We start from the raw sequence: 25082 nt of genomic DNA, 5'->3' as shown, positions 1-25082 counted from the left end.
TGGTAGCATTCTTGCCTCTGAGTCAGATGGGGTGTTGGTTCCAAGCCCCACTCCTGACACCTAAGCACATAATCTAGGCTGGCACTTCAGCTTGGAAGCCGGCTGATTTCCTGCCCTCCCAGAACTGAAGAGCTGCAGCAAGATGACTGCTTGGTGCCCATAGCTTGCTGGTGGCATGTTAATAAAGCCCGGGCCTCACAATGGGTGAGAGGAGCCACTCCACTGACTTTGTGCCTGTTTCAGGTGCTACTTTAAAATCACCCCTTCTGTCTTTAGGATGAGATATTAAATCAAAGCCCTGTTTGCTCTCTCAGATGGATGTAAAAGATCCAATGGCACTATTCAAAGAAGAGCTGGGTAGTTCTTCCAGTGTCCTGGCCAATATTTATCTCTTAACCAACATCATTAAAACAGACTATATGGTCACTTATTCCATTGCTGTTTGTGGAACCTTGCCCTGTGTAAATTGGCTGCTGCGTTTCCCTACATTACAACAGAAAGTACACTTTAAAAGTACTTCATGGACTGTAAAGTGCTTTGGGATGCCCTGAGGATGTGAAAGGTGCTATATAAATGCAAGTTCTTTCTTTCTTCTTTCCCTTTCATCTCTTTAGATTAATGTTTTATGCAGTAGCTTCTAATCCAGGCTAACACTCCTATGAGGTACTGCGTGGTTGGAGGTGGCGTCTTTGTTTGAGATGTTAAACTGAAATTCCGTCTACTTGATCAGGTGGTTTGGGTAAACGCTGAAGATCCCTTGGGAGTGTTCAAAGAAATTCTAGCCAGCACTCCTCAATCAAACAATACCGTCAGAAGCAAGTTAACTGGTCATTCATCTCATTCCTGTTTGTGGGATCTTGCTGTTTGCAAAATGCTGAGTTTGCCTATATAACAAGTCATAGCAATCCAAAGTAATTCATTATTTTGAGGCACTTTGAAACATTTCCAAGGGATGGAATAAAATACCATATAAATGAGTTTTTTTCCTTTTTCTTCACTCAAAAACTGCCATTAGTAGCCAAACTTGGCACATCATCCACAACCTTTCTCACATACAGATTGGTGAATTGATTCCCTGTGTTCTCTCAGTACTGTTGAGACAGGCATGTTTTTGAAAGGTCCCTTCTCCAATCTCCTTGGAGCACTGCCCTTGGTTGGCTGATAAGGTAGCTTGGAGCAAGGCAAGGCAGGGTGGGAGAAATGTGCACATGGCTCGCACATGAGCGGGCAATCATTCATACTCTTAGCTTTACCAGCAGTAAAGGAGCCGAAGGCCATCACAATCCATTTATTCTGCATTTTACAAACTAAAACAGTAAAGTAAGTAATGAGGTAAGTGTACTGAATGCATCTTAAAAGTATGTGGGTGAAACTGGTGTTCACGTAATTCCCCTCCCTTCAATCTACCAGCAGCAGCAGAGCCTTCAGCTGCCTCCACTCTGCACCTTGGAACTCACTCCCTAACCCCCTCTGCCACTCCCCTTTCTCTTTACCTGTAGAAACCTTATCAAAACCCATCTTTTTAACCAAGCTTTTGGCCACCCCTCCTAATAGCTCTCTCAATGAGTCAGCACCATTCCCTTATTTCTGCCCCCTCGGAAAAGTGTTATGGGATGTTTTCTATGTTAAAAGTACTATATAAACACAAATTGTGGTGGATGATTGTTCAGAAAGGAGGGCGTTACCCTTGAAATGGTGGCATCGTGTTCACGATAAGGGTGAATTGGAAAGTCTGATCTTGGTGAAGAAAAATTTGAAACTCATTTCATCCACTTCATTGGATCCAGGGCAGAAGTACTTATGGACAATTAACCCTAAAGCAGCTTCGTTCTCTGAGTGAAACAGTCAAAGAATACTATGAGTAGATTACGAGCCACAAACCGTTCAGATTCTTTGTGTCAATGAATGTCTGTTATAATTGTGCAGTGCGAGTCGATTAGTTGTCCAGAAGAGTCTCCCTATTCATTTTTTTCACCCAGCTTCGAAGCTGATCGCTGGAGCTTTTTCATCACAAAAAAACATTTTTAACCTGGAGAGGATCAGCCAAATTGCTTTTGAGACTCTCGGGAACCTCTGCTATTTTCCTTGAGAAGAGCCCTGATAAGTTTCGGTCAGATCCATTGGGAAGGAGAGAGAAATGAGAGGCCGGGGTATTTCTGGCGCTGTAACAAACAATGTTTGGTTTCAACACTTTTTTTTTCCAAGAGTCATCTGACACTCACAACGAGATAATTTATGCAGTCACAACAAGAAACAGCAGATCACCATTCAATCCAGAAATTCCTGTTTTTGGAACAATCCAACTATGTACTGTAATTATCTAAAATTCAGAACCAAAACAGCCAACTAACACTGAAGCTGCAGCCAACTTTATTTGTAGCTTCTCTGGTATCAATATCATTCCAAAACTATGGATCTATAATTAATTAGAAAATCACTTCCATCTAACAGCATGTGGTTTTTGAAAACTTCATGTGATCAAACATCAGGTTGCAAGACAGTTTTCTCACCGATCTTATTTATTGGTACCAATGCACGACAGGAGAAATCATTCTTAAGTCAATGTATTTTGTGAAATGCTTCTTATACTTTAACTTGATCATCCCAAAACCAATATCAGAATTGTAACAACCAGCCCTTTACCCTTGTGTTGAGACCTTTACTTTATATATCGGTTGTAAAATAGCAAGGTCAAATGATCTCTATATACTATTCTCTTGTGGTTATATTATCATTTGCTTCTACTCCCTCATAAGCCTATTTGAAGCTGTCTCGGAAGATGGATACCCATCTGCATATCTATATCAACTGCCTGCGTCATGTCACTATTTTGACCCATGAATCAATTCAATGTATTTATCAGGCCACGGGGTTCTAGGTGTTCCAACAGCAGAATGCAAGATCCATGAAAATCAATGATGGAAAATCGTGGAGCATGCGCCTGTAATTTCCAATTTGCATTCCATATGGGTGGGGCGCCCTGCTGGATGTGCACATTTGTGAAATTAGCCATCATAAATAAGGTGCTGTCAGAGCGACAGAGTTCGAGCCATTTACCTTCAGTAAATGGCATCAATGGCAGGAAAACTACATCAGCCATCAATCGTACGCGTATAAAATAAAATCACCTCTCCAAGCTCTCCGCAGACATGAGTTTGGAAGTACAAAATCTCTTGTCTTATTGTACTGCCCGATGTTTTCAGTTCAAGTAAGCTTACAGTCTACTTTTAACCAACATCACTAAAACATATTATCTGGTCATTTATCTCATTGCTGTATGTAGAATCTTGTTGTGCACAAATTGACTGCCGTGTTTCCCCACTCTACAACAGTGACTACACTTCAAAAGTACTTCACTGGCTGTGAAGCATTTGGGATGTCCTTAGGTTGTGAAAGGTGCTATATAAATGCAAGTTATTTCTTCTTAAATTCAAAGTTGTTTAATTCTAATGGTCTGATAATTCATATTTTTAGCACTAAATTCCCTCTTTGCTGTGTTATCTACATTGACTAATACAAGTTATGGATAATCCATTTTTTTGCAGCAAAAGACAACTGAATTATCAGGAGTAGACTGCAGTAAAAGACATTCACACATCCACTGTTACGCTCTATTGAAAGCCTAGTGGTGATACTGCAAGAGAAATATATTAGAGCAGATTTCATTCATTCACTTGGTTCCTTCTATACAGAGGTAGCAGGGAGCCTCATTGCTAAAATCTTTCGGTCATGTAAAGCCTGCTACTTTTACTGTTTAGACAAGAACAATGGGGAGAGGGGTTAGCGTTCCAAAACACCCATAGATCTTTCAATTAAACTCTGCAGTAGTTTCCTATTCATTCAGAAAACAAGAAATATAAACAAAACAAATCTTTGCCAGGTTTGTTCCTTTCCAAAAATCCTACTGTGCCACCAACTCTCAATCTGCCTCCCTTTAGGAATGTTTACATAAACGCTGTGATTTTCCCCTCGTGTACGATCAGATATGTGTCCTACTTGCAGGCTGACATAAAGGCTGCAGAATTTACAAGTCTGTTGCTCATGCTATTATCACCAATAAAGGCAGAACTCCTCACAGAGTAAAAGAAAAGCACATTGTACTGTGTCTCTAAAGAGTTATCCATTCTGGTAACTCTTTATTGCAGGTTTATTGACCCAGGCAACCTAAAGTGACCAATTCTTGAGTCTCCATGAAATGTATGCAAGACCTAATATCTGTCTGCAGTTACTACTTCATGCTTAACTGCACAGCAAGACTTTTCCCCATAACATGATCTGCCACATTGCACCACTGGGACTAACTTACTGAAGAGTGCTGAAGTATAACAAATCTTTTTATATAGTATCATGCTGTAATTCTGTTTTGCCAGTTTAAATGTTCATTATAGACATGCAGAAAATCCCATTCTACTTACCTAAAGACAAGTAAGCCAGATACGTTGTATTTGAAGTTAAGTCTTTTCACAACGGACACATATTTAGGATGCTGAACTGTGGATCTCACAGCATATTGCCCACAAACTGTAATAAATGCCAACAGCTAATACTGTAACAATCTGTAAGTGTATCACTGCTATAAATGACGGAGAGAAACACTTAAAGTCAGCCAATTAACAGTTAGTGGAGTCCACATTTGAAGCCACAATTCTTAATGACGGGCATTGAAGAGTGACTCACACAAAAGGCCACTGGCTATAAAACTGTAGCCGTCCTATGGAGGCTCCTCCCCTGTTGCATTGTCATGAAAGGTCAGCATCTGACTGACAACCAACAAGTGCACTTCAGACATTTGAAACTGCTGGGGGTCAGCTGGATACAAGTCCATATAGTACTCATACAGTGGACCCACCCATTTCAATTTACAATTCACAGCTGAAGCTTCAGATGAAAAGCCTGCATTTACAGTGTGATGTAAGCCTCTAAATAGAGTCAAAGTATTTACTGTTCTACATGTTTATATCTTTCACCCTCTTAGTACTCAACAGAAATTATTTTGCTTTTGTCTAAATGTGCCCAAAAGCCAAGTCGCCTACTTGATTTAATTCAGTACTGTGATACATGACATTTATAAATTGTTTTCATTTAATTTTTTATTTTAATACCCTCTAAAATAAAAATCTCACTGCTTAAAATGAACAATGCCAGGAAGTGTGATGATGTATTATGTTGGATCAGCAATGTACCGTGCTGCAGTAATGGTGGGGCTCAGGTTCAGTCCCCATGACACTGAAATTTAGGCCTAAATTTTAACAATGAGGCGGGATCTCAGCAGGGGGGGTGAATAAGCAGGTGGGAAACCTGGAAAAAATGCTGAACCCCGGGGGTCATCCTTGAAAAGGAGAATGATGGAGGTACAGATGCACCTTTATGATGTACTGGAAGACCTGCCACGCTCAGTCTCCACATTGATGCAGAGGATGGAGGAGTCCACCTCCTGTATTAGTGGACTGGTGAAGCAGGTAAGTGTAGGAATGTCTGCGATGGAGGGAATAGCAGCCACCATTGTGCTTCATGCACGGCTCACAAATGAGTCCATTCAGGCCCTGGCAATAGCCATGCGGACTCAGGGTGAACAAGTGCCGGCGAGACTTCCAGGTTTCTGAATCGCCCACGCACCCAGATACATCTGGATGAAACGTGGAAGTCGGTGGGTTGGAGCTGGGATTCGTTCCCGCTCCACACTTTAAAAATTTTTACTGCCCCTCTCCCCCCGTCCCCATCCCACCCGTTCTTTGGGGTTAAAATTTATCCCCAGATCTCAGCTGCGTTTTATTGAGTAGGGGATAAGTGGAGACCAGACATCTCCCCACTAGAAGAGAGGGGTGGGAAAATTGGAGGGTGAGTTATCACTGAACTCCTCTCAAGATTGCAACTGGAGTTGTTTATTCCAAGAATGGCTTGATTTTAAGAAATATTTCTTGGCTCTAAATCTGTTTCATAGCTTTCGTTGGACCAAACAAAACTGCAGATGTTTTATGATAGAAAAGATGTGCTGATATTGAAAGCTGGAAAGGGTTAAATTAATTTCAGGTTTACAGTAGAAGTGAACAAAGTGCAGCTTGAGAGATTACAAAAAGAATCGCATTGTAGCAGAAAGATGAAAAACACAAGACATTCTGGTACTGCTTAATTCAGACCTTTTTCATGACTAACAAAATTCTGCGCAGCAACTTTAAGAAATGCAAGGTGGGGAGCATGTTTTGCTGTTTTCAGTAAGCAGTTATTCTGCCAGTTTTTAGAAGGCCAATTTACTCTCAGAAGCTTTTTGAAATCTGCTCATTGTAGAAAAGAAGGATCAAGTTTTTGAATTATTAAGACTCTGAACTCTGAGTCAAATTCATGACTGAACTGTTTCTTAAAGCAAGTGAGGAAAACATCCTTTTTTATCTGTGGGTGTCAGTACAGCAGAATAATGGGCAGCAGTTCATTTCTAAAACACTGTTGAATTATTTCATTCTGAGGTTATATGATGGATAGCAATACAGATTAATCTGTTGCAATGTACATTTTTCAGGCAACATATATGAGCATATTGTAATATTTAACTGACTATTCAATCCAATTCAAGGCTTTATCATTAATCCAGTTTCTTCATTCTCTGCTAAGCACATTTTCACATTAACTCTCAAGTGAACATTTCTGGAGACCTTAACCCATTATCCTTATTCTGACAAAGACATTTGGCTTTAAAGCGACTTTGAGCACAAACAAGAGTGTTTCTTTTTGAAATTCAGAATTAAAATAGAATATTCACTGGACCTTCTGACAATAATTCTTTTGCTCCGACAGATTGAATGAGTTGAAATTAGGGTTTTTGAATATTAGTGAACAAATGCTTAACGTGTTCATGTGAAATTTCTTAGTCCATTATTTTAACAGAGGCACTACTAACCCAAATAGATTACAGCCTCATTTAAGATAGAAGTCAGAGGAACTTCATACGAATACGTTAAGTGTTTAGATGTTACTGTTCAAAGGATCTAATTTCAAGATAAAAGAATCTTGGACAGAAACCTTGGCTTTTCCTTCAAAATTGTTGGCTGTCAAAATATTTGCCTCCCTTGCCCCATGTGTCCTGAGGAACTGCGTTGTTCACTCAGGAACAAACTAAAAGACCAAATTGACTAGAATCTCATATTATGGACTTTAAAGACCCAACAGCAAAGTCAATTTAATAACTGAAACAAAAAATTAAAAGATGTGAGCATTTCGTTTAAAGGACATTCTCGCCAATTCGCTCCAGTAATTTTCTCCCCTTCCCAACTCCTACCTGGTGTATGGTTTCACTGGTACTGGGCAACCTTCAGTACTTCATGTAGGTGGCAATTATTCACATGTGAACCTCGATAGTGAATGATAGTAGGCTAGTTGACTGCATAGGGCATCACAACTAAACCCAATCCTGTCCTCACAACTGTCTATTCACAGTTATTTCATGCAGGGGTCACTGACTAACAATCAGGATGGGAATCCTCACTAACTCTGGCACTGAAGCCAATTATAGTGATCACTGACCAGACTGGGATAATTCAGCACAGGCTTCAGTGGGCTTTCCTGATCTGAGTGAGTCAGCTATTTGCTGGATAAAATCATTGCATCATTGGGGTGCAGTTGTGATCACTTTAGAATTAATTATTCATCAGACATGTTTGCTCAGATGTTCATTAAAAAAACTCTGTATCTATTTATCACCTTTATGGGGAAGTGCTGTAGTGCAAGTGTCTTGCACTTAAACCCGCAGCAATAGCCAAGATGTCATTTTCAGTAAGATGTAAATTAGGTTACAGAATAGAAACAGAATTTCTGGTCCACCTGAGCCACCATGTTCAGTGTGAATCAACGGAAAGATTGGATGTAAATGCAGCTCTGAGATCTGTACCATTCTCTGGTTTTCATAGATTTGTTTTCTTTAATTTGTTTAATTATGTCTCTACCTTTCATCTAAGAAGAGTCTAAAACATTAATATACCAGGCAGACTGCTTTAAAATATGTAGTGGCCTGAACATCTTGATAAGATTTGGGTTCTTTCAAGAGAGTGAAATGGCCTTGGGCACAGCTATTGATGCTAACCCTCCATCTGCAGTAGCAATAACAGCTACAAAGCTGTTAACACTATTAAACCACGTTGAAATTGTTAACCATTGTTTAATGATATATATCAATCTTACTGAGTTCTGATAACAGTTGAATGTCACTGACTTCTTGCAGTATCTTGAGAGTAATATAAAATTTGCTAGTCTGTAAACCAGTAAATTCAACTTCTATATTACTGTACCAGTAAAAAAACTCAATGTGCAATCTACCATAAGCAATATGATTTATTCTCTCTTTGCATCTTTTCTATTGTATGTTTTGCACCTTTAAAATGCCAGTAAAATGAATCAATTTATTTGAAAGTTTTGGGAGTATCCATCACACTCCAGATGTCACACTTTGTATAAAAACACCAACAAATTATAGCTGAACAATCTTAAAAAAACACGAAAGGGGAAAGAAAGCTATTTATTTCCAACTGTTTTTCTGACCTCGAAACAAGCTGCAAAGTTTGTTGAGATAACAAGGAGAGGAGCTAAGCATCTGCCAATACAGAGAAACTTCCAACCACAAATGATTTACATTGGGGAGCCAATACAGATATGCGAGACAGGGGTGATGGATAAGTAGGGCTTAGTGTAGGACAGCATACGTGCAGCAGAGTTTTGCACAAGGTGGAGTTTATGCAGGGTAGAGGATGGGAGGCCAGCAAGGAAAACATTAGTGCAGTCAAGTCTGGAGATAGGTGACAAAAGCATGTGGAAAGGTTTCACCAGCAGAAGGGCCTAGCTTTGGAGAGAGGCAGTGTATGGTGAGCATCCTAATTTAATTTTCTTTTTATAGAGAACATTATATATATACGACTCTCGCTACATATATCTTGTATAGAGTGACAGTTGCATTCTGCTTACACAGTATGACACTGGTCAGAGAGATTGCAGAGTCTTCTCCGGTCCTAATTTCCTGTGCTCCTATCTATCCGTAAATGTAAAAGTTTTGTATGCAGCGTGCATTTTGTCCATCATATATGTCACAAGTTTCTGTGTCAACCCGATTTCAATAAATCACACCTGCAAAAAGGTAGCGAAAGTACCAATCAAAAGCAGGTGCAAAAGCGACCAATAAAGCATTACTTAAGGATGTATGAAAAGTAACGGTCTAAATCAGCAGTAAACAAATATTTAACAATAAAACAACAGCAAGAAGGAGAACAGGATTAATGAAATCTCTCAAAATACTTCGTGAAAATCTTTTCATCTGGTATTTTGCTTCCTCACTAAGCTAAGGATTTAGCATCATAAATAAGGGCACTGAAATTCCAGAGTCCCTGTTTTACTCGCAGAAGTGTGGCAGATCCGGAACATCTGTCCACCTGCAACCAAGAACATGGACCTCATCTCAAATCATGGGGATGGGTCATTTAAATAGTCCTAGTAGGTGGCCCACCCCATCCAGGCTGGAAAAATGGAGCAGCTTTTTTGTGTTGCTCAGAGAGACTGATCTTTATGCCAGGACATAAGAGGGGGATGTTTATGAGGCATTTTGATCTTGACGTTGGACAACGAGGCTGGAGTCAGTTACTCTGCCAGACCTGGTCAGATGTTGGTCACTAGACACTTGACTGGGAAAACCTCTCTATGACAATACGAGGAAGTAAGGGGAGAAATATCTTTGAAAATCATGTGAATAACCCAAAAAAAGAGGAATATTTTAAGGAGGGAAGAATAAACAAACAAAAAAAGTACTTAAATCTTAAGCGAATACTGCAAATCCAGAATGGGAGATAGAGCAAAAGAAATTATAACAAATAACTGGGAAGAAGAGGAACTAAGGAGGAATCAAAGTTAATTCCATTTTGTAAAATGGCCAGTAAATATGGACTACAAATCTTAAACCTGTATCTTTCAGTATCCCTAAAGTAAACAATATTTTAGCTCGTCAGTTGTGTGATATGTTGCTATATTGCAGCAACGGGTGAACTACTGTTGTGTTTAGGCTGCAGCAGGAATACAGTAAGCATCAAAAACCACTCTCTAGATCATGAACTACCACGGGAGATCAAATATTTACAAAATTTTTATGCTCATCTAGGTGAGCAATGTTAATGTTTGCGAATAGAACATTTTTCATTCTGGCACTCATTGTCAGCTATATTGCTGCCAATACAGAGAAACATCCAACCAAAAAAAAATTACTTTGGGGAGCCAATGTAGATCTTCAAGGACAGGGGTGATGGATTAGTAGGACTTAATGCAGGACAGGATACATGCGGCAGAACTCCCAGGTCGGGTACAGAACAAAGAGATTCAAAGTTAGCTCTCTTAACTCTGCACAAATAATGGGGTGGAAACAGGTTATTCGCCCCTTACAGCCAGCTAAAGGAAGAGATTTTCATCCCAGCTGGCGGGGCTAGATTTGAACTCAGGTCCCAGAGGTGAAAGATGGGCTAACTCATGAGGCAAAACAACTTTAAACACTAGATAATGTAGTATGGACGAGTAATACCTTCCCCTCACACTGCCATCAGTGGTGGCATTGTCCAGTCACTTCATACACCTGTGCCCAGATTATCTTACTTCTCCAGGTAAGGTCAGAAATTTACATAATTTTCAGGACCTCTGGGCCCACCGTTCATGACGTGCTGGAAGTGGTACGGCTGGAACGTCAGTGAGCTGCCTGTTTTGCGCTGAGCTATTTTCCGTTATGGTGGGGAGGGCTTAAAATAAAGAAGCACTGGGCATAGGGCAGGGAAGGGATGGGGGTGCATTGGGTCGACTTGCTAGGACTTTTTTTAGAATGCGGGCTTCCCTTTAGTGCCCATTCCAAATGGGCTCTGTGCAGCTGGATTGCTGGTTTGGGGCTTCAACCACATTAAGAGGCGGCTGCTTAATTTGGATCAAAGTTGGGACCTAAAAAACTTGCACACAACTTGTGCACTGGCTCCCCTTTGTGCTGGCTATCCACAGAGTTGCACCGAGCACCTCATAAGCCCCAACCTCCACACCTGTTAATAGGAGGAACAAGCGCCCAATATGGTTCGAACCATTAGGCGTCACCATTACATTATCGTCCCATATATGTGCCCTAAACTTATAGCATTCCTATATTATTCCTTTCATACATTTATCAATAAATACAAGTTTTTTGTACCAGCTACTTTTAAAAAGATACAAACACCAATGAGAACTTTCTGCATATGATAAAATATTAAATTTTGCATTCATGCAAACATCAAATAAATTAGGTACTTGTATATGCAAAGGGAAGAGAAGAATAAGTCTTGCTCCATCAGCTCCAATCTTGGATCTCTCAAAAGAAAACACATATTTTGATATTTTTTCAAAATTTCTTGCCTTATTTTGATATCCTGTGCACATTACTGTAGTGAGGAACAATCGTGGACAGGATATGAGTATATTGTTAAGTGGTTAACAGCAAATTTTACAATGGAAGTTTTATATGGTTTCAAATTATCAAAAACTGGCTATAATTATATGTAAAATTATGATTAAAGCTGATGATTTTCAATGAGCTGAAAATCTCTTTAACTACTATGAGCCTGGCCCAATATCTATTGAATATGTGCATGTACTTAACAGTTAGTTACATGCTTTACAACATCTGTACTTAACAAAATTAATGAAGGGTTTTGATAGTATTAATCGGATACGACTATTTCCTCTGGTTGGGGCGACAGTGATTATGAATCACCCATTTAAGAGAGTTAGGGGAGATGTTAAGAGAAATTTGGTGGAGCATGGAATGCTTTGTCACAGAGAGTAGTTGAGGCAAAGACCATTGCACCATTTAAGGGAAAAATGGATAAATTTAGAAACAGAGAAAGATACAGGGTTATGGGGAGAGAGCCGGGCAGTGGGATGAGAATTTGATTGTTCCAGCCAAGAGCAGGCACAGACACAATGGGCCAAATGGCCTCTTTCTGTGCTGTAAACATCTAGGTTCTAACTATGTACAAAGATTCATTAATTTAGACTGGATGTCAGTTTGTTAAACTATTACTGTCTGTTTCTACCTTGTGGTTATGATGCCTTCATCCAGTGCACCTGTTGTTATTGTGCAAATTACACCCACAGCATCCTTTCCAAGTGCAGAAGGTGAAGAAGAGGCAGATTCAGGAGAAGGACTACAGTCAACAGAGAGCAGGAAAAAGAACAGTTAGAAAATGGAATGTCTATACTCTTATTACAACTGTTTGATAATATAAACACATTCATGTGGTAAAGTATAGAAGCAAGGACCTATGTACCTTTTGGTCTTTAATCCTTCTTTAAGTTCTTTTTCAATTATTCTGACTTCAGTGTTTTCACATGCAGCCAGCAGAAACTCCTCTTCCTTTACATCTGCAAATGAGTGTGGGGATCTGCCTTTTGGTCTGGCTGTTTGTTCTATTGCAAATAAGAACTCATTTCCAAATTCAGTATCAGACATGCAGGACTGTTTTTCAATGGAAGTTTGATCTATTTCAGCAAAATTCCCTGTTGGTAGAACACCCATAGTGTTTTCCTGTTTCTTGACATCAATTTCTAAGCAACTTTCTGTTGCATCTCTTGTGTGCAACAAGAGCAGGTGTTCAGTTGCACTGCTGGGTTCCTTGCTTTTAGTGGTCATAGATTTTGTAAGTTGAGTTTCTGACACTGCATGGATTTTATAGTCTGTGCCTCTTACTGAGATGGTCTCTTTCCCTGCTGCCTCTGGGAGTTTATCACTTTGTAAAGCAAAATCCATCTCCAAACTTACTTTCTCTTCACAAATACTATGTGAAATTAGATTGTCATATGTCTGTTGTTGTTCACTATCTGAAGTTGTAGCCAATTGGTTTATTTCCACAGCTTCAGGAACAGACAGACAGCAAAGAGCAAACTCTACCTCGGGATCTATTCCAAAAGTCATGCCTTTTTTCAAGCTGCCAACACCATTTGCGTAAACACTTTCTTCTCCACTCATATTCAAGGTCTGTTGTTTCTCATTGTCATATATTCGACTTAAAATATCCTCTTTTATTATTGCATCAGAATGCAAGGAACTAGAAGTTAACCCATTGGATTCTGGGATTATATTTTCAAGGCTATGTATATTTTCAACACAGAAGTTTTCTTTTGTTTCAGCAGTGGATATTTGCTGAGCTTCACTACTAGAACTGTTTGTAGTCTCTTGTAGTTCAGTAGCAATGTCAGAGCTAGATAACAATTTCGTAGTTTCTGGGAGAACAGAATTTGCTATATCCATCTTCTCGATGCAAGCATTTTCTTTGAAGAACTTTTCTTTGCTTTCATCATTACATGTTTGTTGTTGTTCAGTGTCATGGCTGAAATCCAATAATTTATCTTCATCTTTCTCAGTATCAAATTTCTGGGAGCTAGCTGGCAGTTCCATAGTTTCTTCGGCTGAAATATTCTCAGTGTCAGACAGGAGGTTTCTTGTTTCTTTGCTTTCACTGTTGCAGGTTTGCTGTTGTTCTTTCTCGAAGTCCAATGCTGTTCCCTTCAGCTCTACTGCTTCAGGGTCCTGAAGCCTGGGTGTCAGTTTAGAGGCTTCTAGGATTATACCTTCTCCACCTAACTTAAGGCTGTTCGCATTTTCTTCAACGACTTTTTCTTTTGGTTCTATGCTGGAGATTTGACTCTTGTCAGCATCTCGACTGGAAGCCAATAAATAATCTTTTCCATTCTCCAGCTCATGAATCTGCAAGTTGGATGGGAATTTTATTGCTTCTAAGGGTGTAGTAATTTCTGTATTGGTCTTTAATTTAAACATATTCTTTTCTGAGATGTTGTCTTGCACTTCAATGTTCCAATTTTGCTGTTCAGTGTTCCAACTGACATCTGATAGCTTCTCCCTAAAGTCCACTTTATCCTCTTTCAGAGGACTAAATGGTAATATCATGGTAGTGTCTGGATATAAGTTATTTTCTATGTAATCATCTTCTTTAGAGGTTTCTGTTTTCATTCCGCTGCTACATGTCTGCTGTTGTTCATTACTGAAAGCCATCAGTTCAGAGTTGTCAGAATCTTGAGGTGTTGATGCCAATTTCATACTCTCAGGGATTGTAATATTTTCCACAGTACTCTGCAAGATATGTGCAGTTTTTCCATAAGCTTCTTCCTTTTTAATTACACTGTTGCACATCTGCTGCTGATGTTCACTACTTAAAACCAATATCTCCTTCACATCCTTCGTGTCAGGGATCTGAGTGCCAGGTATTAGTTTGATGGCCTCGGGAAATAAATTATTTTCACTGCTAACTTGGAGGCTGTCCATGCTTTCTGCTTGTTGTTTACCACTGAAACCCATTGTGTTCTCTGGCAGGCCAGCAATATTACAGTCCTGTGTGCAAGCTGTCAATTCCTCGTTCACTGAGAGCTTAACGTCTTCTGTACTTGTTTTTGATACCTGCATATTGTCTTCATGAAGATTTTCTTTTGATTCATTTTTGAGTATGAGTTCTTGTTCTAGATCCCCACTAATACCCAGTAATGTCTCTTTTCCTTTCTCTTCGTCATGATTCTGAAGGTTAGCTGTCAGTTCCATGGTTCCTACAGGTACAATATGCTCATTACCTGTCTGAAGGCTCCACATATTGTCTTCAGAAATGTTGTCTTTCATTACACTGATACCTGTTTTCAGCTGTTCACTAACAACTGCCAATAAAGTTTCTTTTGATGTTTCAGGACTCTGCGAGCCAGGTGTCAGTTCAATGACTTCTGGAAGTACAATACTGTCATTACCCATCTGAAGCCTACAAAGGTTTTCTTCACAGACATTTGCATTTGCCTCATTGATACACATTTGTTGTTCACTAATAAAACCAGGTAATGCTTCTTTCACTTCTGCTGTACAATGACTCACAGTGGCGGGAATCAGTTCTATAGTTTCTGGGAGGGTGTCTGCTGTATCCAGTTGGAAGCTGTGTACATTTTCTTCACAAATTTTCTCTTTCATTTCATCACTGCATGTTTCCTGCTGGTCATTTTCACAGCTGAACCCCAGTGTGTTTTCCTTTGCCTCCTCTATGTGGTGATTCCCTGAGCCAGCTAATAATTCTGCTGTTACATTTTCAATAACAGTCAGAAGACTGCACACATTGTCCACATAGATTTTTTCTTCTGTTAGACTACTGCAGATTTGCTGTTGTTGATCACTGACTCCCAGTAATGTACCATTATCTTCAAGTGCTTGAGAAATGGGAGCACTCTGTATCAATGTAATGGATTCTGGAAGGGTGGTTTTCATACCCACCTGAAAACTGCTCATACTTTCAGCACAAGTATTTGCTTTTGTTGCATTTCCACATGTTTTCTGATGTTCCACATCATGATTGAAATTCATCAATCTTTCTTTCAGTGTCTCAGTATTCGGATACTGAGCAGTGCATTCTGTGGCTGCGGGTTCTGGAATATTTTTTTCACCATGTTGAAGACAACCTACGTTTTCTTCATAGTAGTTGTCTTCTATTCTTCTTGTGGCCATTTGTTGCTGTTTTCTATCAATACCAAAGCCCAAAAGTTCCTCTTTCATTTCATTCGTACTGGGATCCTGAAGGACTTTTGCCATTTCCATAACTTTCGGGGTTAAAATATTTTCCGTACTTTCTGTAGCAGTGTGAAAGCAGCACAGATTTACTTCAGTCACTTCTTGTTTCCCATTGTTATCTATTTGCTGATGTTCTCTACTGAATCCAATTATTGTTTCTTTCAGTTTTGTAGTAGCAGGATCTTGGCAGCTGGCTGGTGATTTCAATACTTCTGAGGTCGACATGGTTCCAGCCTCATTCTGAAGGTTTTGCTCATTTGCTTCACAGACTTTTTCTTTTATCTCACTGTCTGCCCGCTGTCTGTTGAACCCCAGCAATATATGGCTTTGTTCCTCTACATCAGGCTTCTCTGTGCCGAGTGACAATTTTGTGGCTTCTGGAGGAAAAATGTTTTCCACAGATATTTGAGAATTGTTCAAATTCTTTTTACAGAGTCCATGTGTCAATTCACTGTCACACATTTGCTGCTTCTCCGTAGAAGAACTAAAACCCTCTGATGTCTCTTCTTTAGTTGTAGCATCCTGAGGGTTCAGTGCTAATTCTGTGCTTGTTGAGAGGACAGTGTCTTCAGGACCTTCCTGGAGACGGCACACATAATCCTTTTGCTGTTCTTTACTGCCAGATGTTTGTAGATGTTCACCACTGAAGGTCAGTAATGCCTCTTTCATTCCAGTGTCAGCAGTCTGCTGAGAGGCAGGCAGCAATTCTGCTCTTTCTGGGATCATGCCTTCTCGATCAGTCTGAAAGCTGCACACTTCTTCTTTAGAGAGATTTTCTTCTATTTCTCCATGTGCTGTTTCCAGTTCAGTATCATAACTCAACGGCAACTGTTCATTTTCTGTAGCTATTGAACCAATATTCTGAGTGGTTGGAGATAATTCCTTGGTATGTTGGAACAAACTAGTTTCTGTACCAATTGGGAAGTTGTAAAGATTATCTTCAGACAACTTTTCTTGCTTTTCGCTGGCACATTTTTGCAGTTCTCTGTGGCTAAACAATGTTTCTGTCAGTTCATCAATACTTGGAATCTCTGAGCTGGGTGGCAAATCCATGCTTGTGGCAATAATCTTCTCAGTGTCAGTCTGAGGTTTCTGTATGTTTTCCTCACAGTCTTTTTCTTTAGCTATCTTACTGCCTGCTTGCTGCTGTTTGTTGCTAAGTCTCATCAATAAGTCTCTGTGTTCCACTGCATCAGGATTCTGCATGCAAAGTGTTAATTTAGTGGCTTCTGGAATTAAAATATTTTCCACCGGCATCTGGGAGCTGTCTGAATCCTCTTTATATACTCCTTCTTTGGACTCAGTGTCACACATTTGCTGTTGCTCATGAGTAAAACCCTCTGATGTCTCTTCTTTAGTTGTAGCATCCTGAGGGTTCAGTGCTAATTCTGTGCTTGTTGATAGTACAGTATCTTCAGGACCTTCCTGGAGGCGGCACACATTCCCCTCATAATCCTTTTGCTGTTCTTTACTGCCAGATGTTTGTAGATGTTCACCACTGAAGGTCAGTAATGCCTCTTTCATTCCAGTGTCAGCAGTCTGCTGAGAGGCAGGCAGCAATTCTGCTCTTTCTGGGATCATATCTTCTCGATCAGTCTGAAAGCTGCACACTTCTTCTTTAGAGAGATTTTCTTCTATTTCCTCATGTGCTGTTTCCTGTTCATAACTCAAAGGCAACTGTTCATTTTCTGTAGCTATTGAACCAATATTCTGAGTGATTGGAGATAATTCCTTCGTGTGTTGGAACAAACTAGTTTCTGTACCAATTGGGAAGTTGTAAAGATTATCTTCAGACAACTTTTCTTGCTTTTCGCTGGCACATTTTTGCAGTTCTCTGTGGCTAAACAATGTATCTGTCAGTTCATCAATACTTGGAATCTCTGAGCTGGGTGGCAAATCCATGCTTGTGGCAATAATCTTCTCAGTGTCAGTCTGAGGTTTCTGTATGTTTTCCTCACAGTCTTTTTCTTTAGCTATCTCACTGCCTGCCTGCTGCTGTTTGTTGCTAAGTCTCATCAATAAGTCTCTGTGTTCCACTGCATCAGGATTCTGCATGCAAAGTGTTAATTTAGTGGCTTCTAGAATTAAAATATTTTCCACCGGCATCTGGGGGCTGTCTGAATCCTCTTTATAGACTCCTTCTTTGGACTCAGTGTCACACATTTGCTGTTGCTCATGAGTAAAACCCTCTGATGTCTCTTCTTTAGTTGTAGCATCCTGAGGGTTCAGTGCTAATTCTGTGCTTGTTGATAGTACAGTATCTTCAGGACCTTTCTGGAGACGGCACACATTCCCCTCATAATCCTTTTGCTGTTCTTTACTGCCAGATGTTTGTAGTTGTTCACCACTGAAGGTCAGTAATGCCTCTTTCATTCCAGTGTCAGCAGTCTGCTGAGAGGCAGGCAGCAATTCTGCTCTTTCTGGGATCATGTCTTCTCGATCAGTCTGAAAGCTGCACACTTCTTCTTTAGAGAGATTTTCTTCTATTTCTCCATGTGCTGTTTCCAGTTCAGTATCATAACTCAAAGGCAACTGTTCATTTTCTGTAGCTATTGAACCAATATTCTGAGTGATTGGAGATAATTCCTTCGTGTGTTGGAACAAACTAGTTTCTGTACCAATTGGGAAGTTGTAAAGATTATCTTCAGACAACTTTTCTTGCTTTTCTCTGTCACACTTTTGCAGTTCTCTGTGGCTAAATAATGTTTCTGTCAGTTCATCAATACTTGGAATCTCTGAGCTGGGTGGCAAATCCATGCTTGTGGCAATAATCTTCTCAGTGTCAGTCTGAGGTTTCTGTATGTTTTCCTCACAGTCTTTTTCTTTCGCTATTTCACTGCCTGCCTGCTGCTGTTTGTTGCTAAGTCTCATCAATAAGTCTCTGTGTTCCACTGCATCAGGATTCTGCATGCAAAGTGTTAATTTAGTGGCTTCTGGAATTAAAATATTTTCCACTGGCATCTGAAGGCTGTCTGAATCCTCTTTATAGACTCCTTCTTTGGACTCAGTGTCACACATTTGCTGTTGCTCATGAGTAAAACCCTCTGATGTCTCTTCGTTAGTTGTAGCATCCTGAGGGTTCAGTGCTAATTCTGTGCTTGTTGAGAGGACAGTATCTTCAGGACCTTCCTGGAGGCGGCACACATTCCCCTCATAATCCTTTTGCTGTTCTTTACTGCCAGATGTTTGTAGATGTTCACCACTGAAGGTCAGTAATGCCTCTTTCATTCCAGTGTCAGCAGTCTGCTGAGAGGCAGGCAGCAATTCTGCTCTTTCTGGGATCATATCTTCTCGATCAGTCTGAAAGCTGCACACTTCTTCTTTAGAGAGATTTTCTTCTATTTCCTCATGTGCTGTTTCCTGTTCATAACTCAAAGGCAACTGTTCATTTTCTGTAGCTATTGAACCAATATTCTGAGTGATTGGAGATAATTCCTTCGTGTGTTGGAACAAACTAGTTTCTGTACCAATTGGGAAGTTGTAAAGATTATCTTCAGACAACTTTTCTTGCTTTTCGCTGGCACATTTTTGCAGTTCTCTGTGGCTAAACAATGTTTCTGTCAGTTCATCAATACTTGGAATCTCTGAGCTGGGTGGCAAATCCATGCTTGTGGCAATAATCTTCTCAGTGTCAGTCTGAGGTTTCTGTATGTTTTCCTCACAGTCTTTTTCTTTAGCTATCTCACTGCCTGCCTGCTGCTGTTTGTTGCTAAGTCTCATCAATAAGTCTCTGTGTTCCACTGCATCAGGATTCTGCATGCAAAGTGTTAATTTAGTGGCTTCTAGAATTAAAATATTTTCCACCGGCATCTGGGGGCTGTCTGAATCCTCTTTATAGACTCCTTCTTTGGACTCTGTGTCACACATTTGCTGTTGCTCATGAGTAAAACCCTCTGATGTCTCTTCTTTAGTAGATGCATCCTGAGGGTTCAGTGCTAATTCTGTGCTTGTTGATAGTACAGTATCTTCAGGACCTTCCTGGAGACGGCACACATTCCCCTCATAATCCTTTTGCTGTTCTTTACTGCCAGATGTTTCTAGATGTTCACCACTGAAGGTCAGTAATGCCTCTTTCATTCCAATGTCAACAGTCTGCTGAGAGGCAGGCAGCAATTCTGCTCTTTCTGGGATCATGTCTTCTCGATCAGTCTGAAAGCTGTACACTTCTTCTTTAGAGAGATTTTCTTCTATTTCTCCATGTGCTGTTTCCAGTTCAGTATCATAACTCAACGGCAACTGTTCATTTTCTGTAGCTATTGAACCAATATTCTGAGTCGTAGGAGATAATTCCTTCGTGTGTTGGAACAAACTAGTTTCTGTACCAATTGGGAAGTTGTAAAGATTATCTTCAGACAACTTTTCTTGCTTTTCTCTGTCACACTTTTGCAGTTCTCTGTGGCTAAATAATGTTTCTGTCAGTTCATCAATACTTGGAATCTCTGAGCTGGGTGGCAAATCCATGCTTGTGGCAATAATCTTCTCAGTGTCAGTCTGAGGTTTCTGTATGTTTTCCTCACAGTCTTTTTCTTTCGCTATTTCACTGCCTGCCTGCTGCTGTTTGTTGCTAAGTCTCATCAATAAGTCTCTGTGTTCCACTGCATCAGGATTCTGCATGCAAAGTGTTAATTTAGTGGCTTCTGGAATTAAAATATTTTCCACTGGCATCTGAAGGCTGTCTGAATCCTCTTTATAGACTCCTTCTTTGGACTCAGTGTCACACATTTGCTGTTGCTCATGAGTCAAACCCTCTGATGTCTCTTCTTTAGTTGTAGCATCCTGAGGGTTCAGTGCTAATTCTGTGCTTGTCGACAGTACAGTATCTTCAGGACCTTCCTGGAGACGGCACACATTCCCCTCATAATCCTTTTGCTGTTCTTCACTGCCGGATGTTTGTAGTTGTTCACCACTGAAGGTCAATAATGCCTCTTTCATTTCAGTGCCAGCAGTCTGCTGAGAGGCCAGCAATGATTCCACTCTTTCTGAAATCGTATCTTGCTGATCAGACTGAAAGCTGCACACTTCTTCTTTACCAAGATTTTCTTTCATTTCTCCCTGTGCTGTTTGCTGTACACTGCTGTGACTCAAACATGACTGTTCATTTTCTGTGCCTGTTGAGCCAATATTCTGAGGAACAAGTGGTAAGTCCACAGTTTCTGAGAACAAAGTACTTTCCATAGTAGCTGGAGAGTTGCACACATTTTCTTCAGACACTTTCTCTTGCTTTTCACTGCTGCATATCTGTTCACTATTGACAGACATTAATGACTCTTTCACTTCAGCTGTACCAGGAAAGTCCAAGATAGCTGGCAGCTGCATGGCTGCTGGTATTATAATATTTTTTATCATCTGAATGTTGCTCAGATTGTCTTGACAGAGCGTTTCTGTGGTGCATGTTGATATTTGTCCCATGTAATGGCTGAAATCTGATAGTTTCTCTTTTGTTGCTTCTTTTGAATCACAGTTTTGAAGGTTAAGCAATAATTCCCTGCTCTCTGGGAATATGGAACTTTCCAACCTAGTCTGCAAGTCACACTGGTTTTCTTTCGAAGCCATCTCTTTCTTTTCACTGCTGCATGCTTGCCATTTATTAGTGACAGATAATAGTGCCTCTTTCGGTTTAACTGTTCCAGGAATCTGTGAGCTAGGTGACAATTCCACATGTACTGTGTGAAGGCTACACACATTTCCTTCGCAAACATTTTCTTTTGTCATACTGTTACCTGACTGCTGTTGCTCAGTACTGAGAACTGATATCTCTTTTACAACCATTGTGTCAGGAGTCTGAGAGCTTGGGGTCAACTCAAACGTCTCTAGAAATATCTTATTTTCTATACCCACGTCTTTCTGCAGGCAGGACAGCCCCTCCTCAGACAACCCCTCCTCACAGACTTCATTTTGTATCTCACTGGTGTCTTCTTGCTGCTCGTTAGGAACGTTTAAATTCAGCTGTTCTCCTTTCATTTCCATTGAATCAGGATCCTGGGAGCTAGAAGACAATCCCATTCGATCTGACAACAGCCCATTTTCCAGACCAGTTTGAAGGGTGCACCCAATTTTCTCAGATCTGCTATCTTGTTTTTCAGTGCTGCACACTTGCTGGTCATTTTGGAAACCCAGTAACATTTCTTTCATTTGCAATAAGTTTAAGTTCTGGCAGAGTGTCAGGTCTGAAGTTTCTTGAAAAGAACAGTTTTCCGAGTCAATCTGCACACTGGATAAATTTCCTTCAGAAACTTTAGCTTGCTCCTCACCGCTACTTGCTTGCTGGTTACTGTCACAGCAGAAACCCAGTGGCTCATTTCGTGCTTTCTCTGCATAAGTGTTCTGATAACTAGGCGCTGGCTTGGTGGTTTCCTGGCTATCAATGTTGGTCTGAAGATTCCACACATTTTCTTCACAAACCTTTCCTTTTGATTCACTGGTACACATCTGCTGCTCGCTTTTGAAAACAAATGCTGTCTCTTTCGGCTCCAATGCATCAAGGTTTTGAGGGTTGACTGGAAATACAATATTTTCCATGTGCATTTCAAGGCTGCCCAAATCTCCTTCACAAACATTATTTTTTGTTTCCTGATTGCACATTTGACCCTGTTCATAATCGCAACTGAAACCCATTAGATTTTCTTTTGTTCTCCCAGTACTGGGATTCTGATGGATTGAGGTCAGCACTGCGGTTTCTGGAATATTCTCCATCCTAGTTACAAGGCTGCAGACATTTTCTTTGGAGATATTTTCTTGTTCGTTAGTGTTGTGTGTTTTCTGTTGCTCATCGCTGACTGCTAACAGTGTCACATTCAATTTAGCAGTGTCAAGATCTGATGCGCCGATGGGCAGTAACTCCATTTTTGCAGGGCACCTCTGATTTTCTGTGCCCATCAGAAGACTGCACTCATTTTCTTCACAGCCCTTAGTTTTATTTTCACTGTGAGATGTTTGGTGTTGATCAATATTACAACTCAAACTCAACTCATTCCCTTCCAATACCACTCCCTCAGACAAATTTCGTGCATATTCTGTCACTGAAATAAAACCTTCTATTTCTTTAAGGTCGACCTTCGGTAAAATACAATTTTCTTCTTGATCAGTGACCACTTCTTCACTGAACTGCTCATTTTCAAGTTTGACTTGAGAATGACTGACAACATCGTGACTTGCAATTGCCACATACTCAGCATGTTTTTCTAAACTCACTGGTGTCAGATACTTTAGGTCTTGGATTTCTACCATTAACAGATCGCTTGTACCATCTGTGCTTTTTGCAGGATTTTCCTCTATGATGGATTCTTTACATCCTGGTACTGGCAACACTCGGCCGCACTTAGTCTCTTGGGCAGGTAACTGATCTCCCCCATCTGTGCCCTGGAGTGAAGGGTTTGAGCCCTGCTCATCTGTTTCATCCAGCTGCTCACCATGATGCAATAGATCTGACAACCGTTCCTCGGCTGCACTCGTTGCAGTATTTCCTTGTACTGCTAAGGAACTGGCTTTCAGGCTGTGACCAGTATCTTCTGCCGCGGTAGTTTTTGTCTCATCGAATATGTTATTCACTTTCAAGGCATCTCCTTCAAATGCAGCATCTTCTAGTAAAGACCATAAGCTATTTTTATTTTCAGCTAAAAAAGGGGACTTTGAATCTGCCGTGATTTGAAGATTCTCTTTTTCTTTGCATTCTGGTGATGCGTCCTTTTGTCCGACCAGGATTTCTTGAGACGTTGAATTCAGGTTGTTTTCAGTAATAGTTTCAGGAGACTGGACATTGTTGTCTCCTGTTTTGGGGCTGTTAATAGTGGAAAAGTTTGAAAATTACACACCAAAATACCAATATTAACTTTGTCACACAAACGGGTGGTAGTTCATTCAGTCCACATGCAGCAGAATTAACGTGCCGAAGCCAAGCACTGCATGCATTGAGACAGTGGTCAGTTTGATATTATCTGTTTTTAATACAACTGGAAATTCTCTCTCTCTCTCTCTCTCTCTGCCTTTCGGGTCTCTTTCTCTCTGTCTGTGTAATTTGACACATTGTGTATTCAGTATACTGGGACCTACTGTTTTCCGTGGCTAACCTGTCTGAACACCAACGACACCTTTGATTGGTGTGATGGTGTCCCAGCCTAATATAAGATATGCGATTTGAGAACCTCTCATTCACTACTCACCTGACGAAGGAGATAATCTCCGAAAGCTTGTGATTTTAAAATAAAATTGTTGGACTATAACCTGGTGTTGTAAGATTCCTTACATTTGTCCACCCCAGTCCATCACCGGCATCTCCACATCAAGTTTAATATTAAGTTAACAACCCCCTCTATATCATAATCAGCATCACAGGACAGTCCTGCTATCTCATGGCAATCAGTACTAGACAATGAATGTCAATGGTCTTATTCCCTGGAAAATTATCACAGCAAAGTATCACACGGATTTTGGTTCAACACTAAAATGAAACCAAAAATATGTTTTTGCCACATGCAATATGTAAGCTGCTACTCCATCACTCTCTTTTCTTCCAGTAGAAGAGAATGGGAGTGAAAGAGGAAAAGCCTAAACATTTGATATGCTGCAATAAAAACAGAAAATACTGGAAAGTAGGGTTATGTCCGAACCCAGGTCATCGACCTGAAACGTTAACCCTACCTTCCTCTCTCACAGATGTTGCCTGACCTGCGGACTGTTTCCAGCATTTTCTGTTTTCACTTCAGATTTCCAGCATCTGCAGTATTTGCTACTTGATATTCTGTCTTCTTCATAACATACCCATCAAAGAAAGAGAATGGGAAGAAAAAGCCTCTTCTAACCATGAAAATCGCACAGGTGCTTTACTAATTCTGAACAGTTTATCATGTAACTAGTGCTGTCTGTCACATCACTATTTCATATTTCAATGGAACGCAAAAACGTCCTACGTCATGTTTTGCAGTGGTTTTTGCTTTCATGATTCGAGTGTAACATATACAATACTAACTACATAATTATACTGGATGACCACCAGATACAATTGAGGTGAAATTTGTCTTGGGCACGAGTGCAAAACGGGCAATCGCGAGTCAGCAGCCCGTTTTACATTCCGCCCATGGAAAAGAAAATCGGGTGGTGTGTAGAACAGGTTGCCGATTCGCTATCACCTGTTTTGGCGAATTTCACCCCAATTTGCTCATCTAGAATCAAATCTGGATCATTTCGGATTTAGGGACTGAATAAAATGTTACTATGTGCAACAGTAAATTCACATACACAAGTCAATGTCCGCTGTACATCTGGAGTTGATATTGTTTAGATTTATTCGGGGCCAAGCTCTGTGGCTGAAGCCACAAAGGTATCAAATTTCCACAGAAAAATTCCCAGTGATCTACTGTTCACAAACAGCCAGAGGTCGTGGTCCATATCGGTACCAACGACATCGGTAGAAAAATGAATGAGGTCCTGCAGGCAGATTTTAAGGAGTTAGGAAAGAGATTATGAAGCAGGACCTCAAAGGTAGTAATCTCCGGATTAC

At 40.3% G+C, this 25082-nt stretch overlaps 1 protein-coding gene across 6 annotated transcripts in view; it reads right to left on the bottom strand.

The window, feature by feature from the left end:
* Positions 1-25082, bottom strand: part of LOC137340049 (microtubule-associated protein futsch-like) — a 224708-nt gene that overhangs the window by 129807 nt on the left and 69819 nt on the right. For all 6 annotated transcript variants that reach the window (XM_068002280.1, XM_068002274.1, XM_068002277.1 and 3 more), the window contains exons 6-7: positions 12303-23363; positions 12069-12179 (exon numbers count right to left, since the gene is read on the bottom strand). In XM_068002280.1, the coding sequence (XP_067858381.1) occupies positions 12069-12179; positions 12303-23363 (11172 nt within the window). The remainder of the gene's footprint in view (positions 1-12068; positions 12180-12302; positions 23364-25082) is intronic.

The sequence above is a fragment of the Heptranchias perlo genome, chromosome 21 (genome assembly GCF_035084215.1).
Source record: "Heptranchias perlo isolate sHepPer1 chromosome 21, sHepPer1.hap1, whole genome shotgun sequence".
In the NCBI taxonomy this organism is placed as follows: Eukaryota; Metazoa; Chordata; class Chondrichthyes; order Hexanchiformes; family Hexanchidae; genus Heptranchias; species Heptranchias perlo.
Note: the sequence above shows the minus strand (reverse complement) of the source record. Positions and strands in the feature narration are given on the sequence as shown.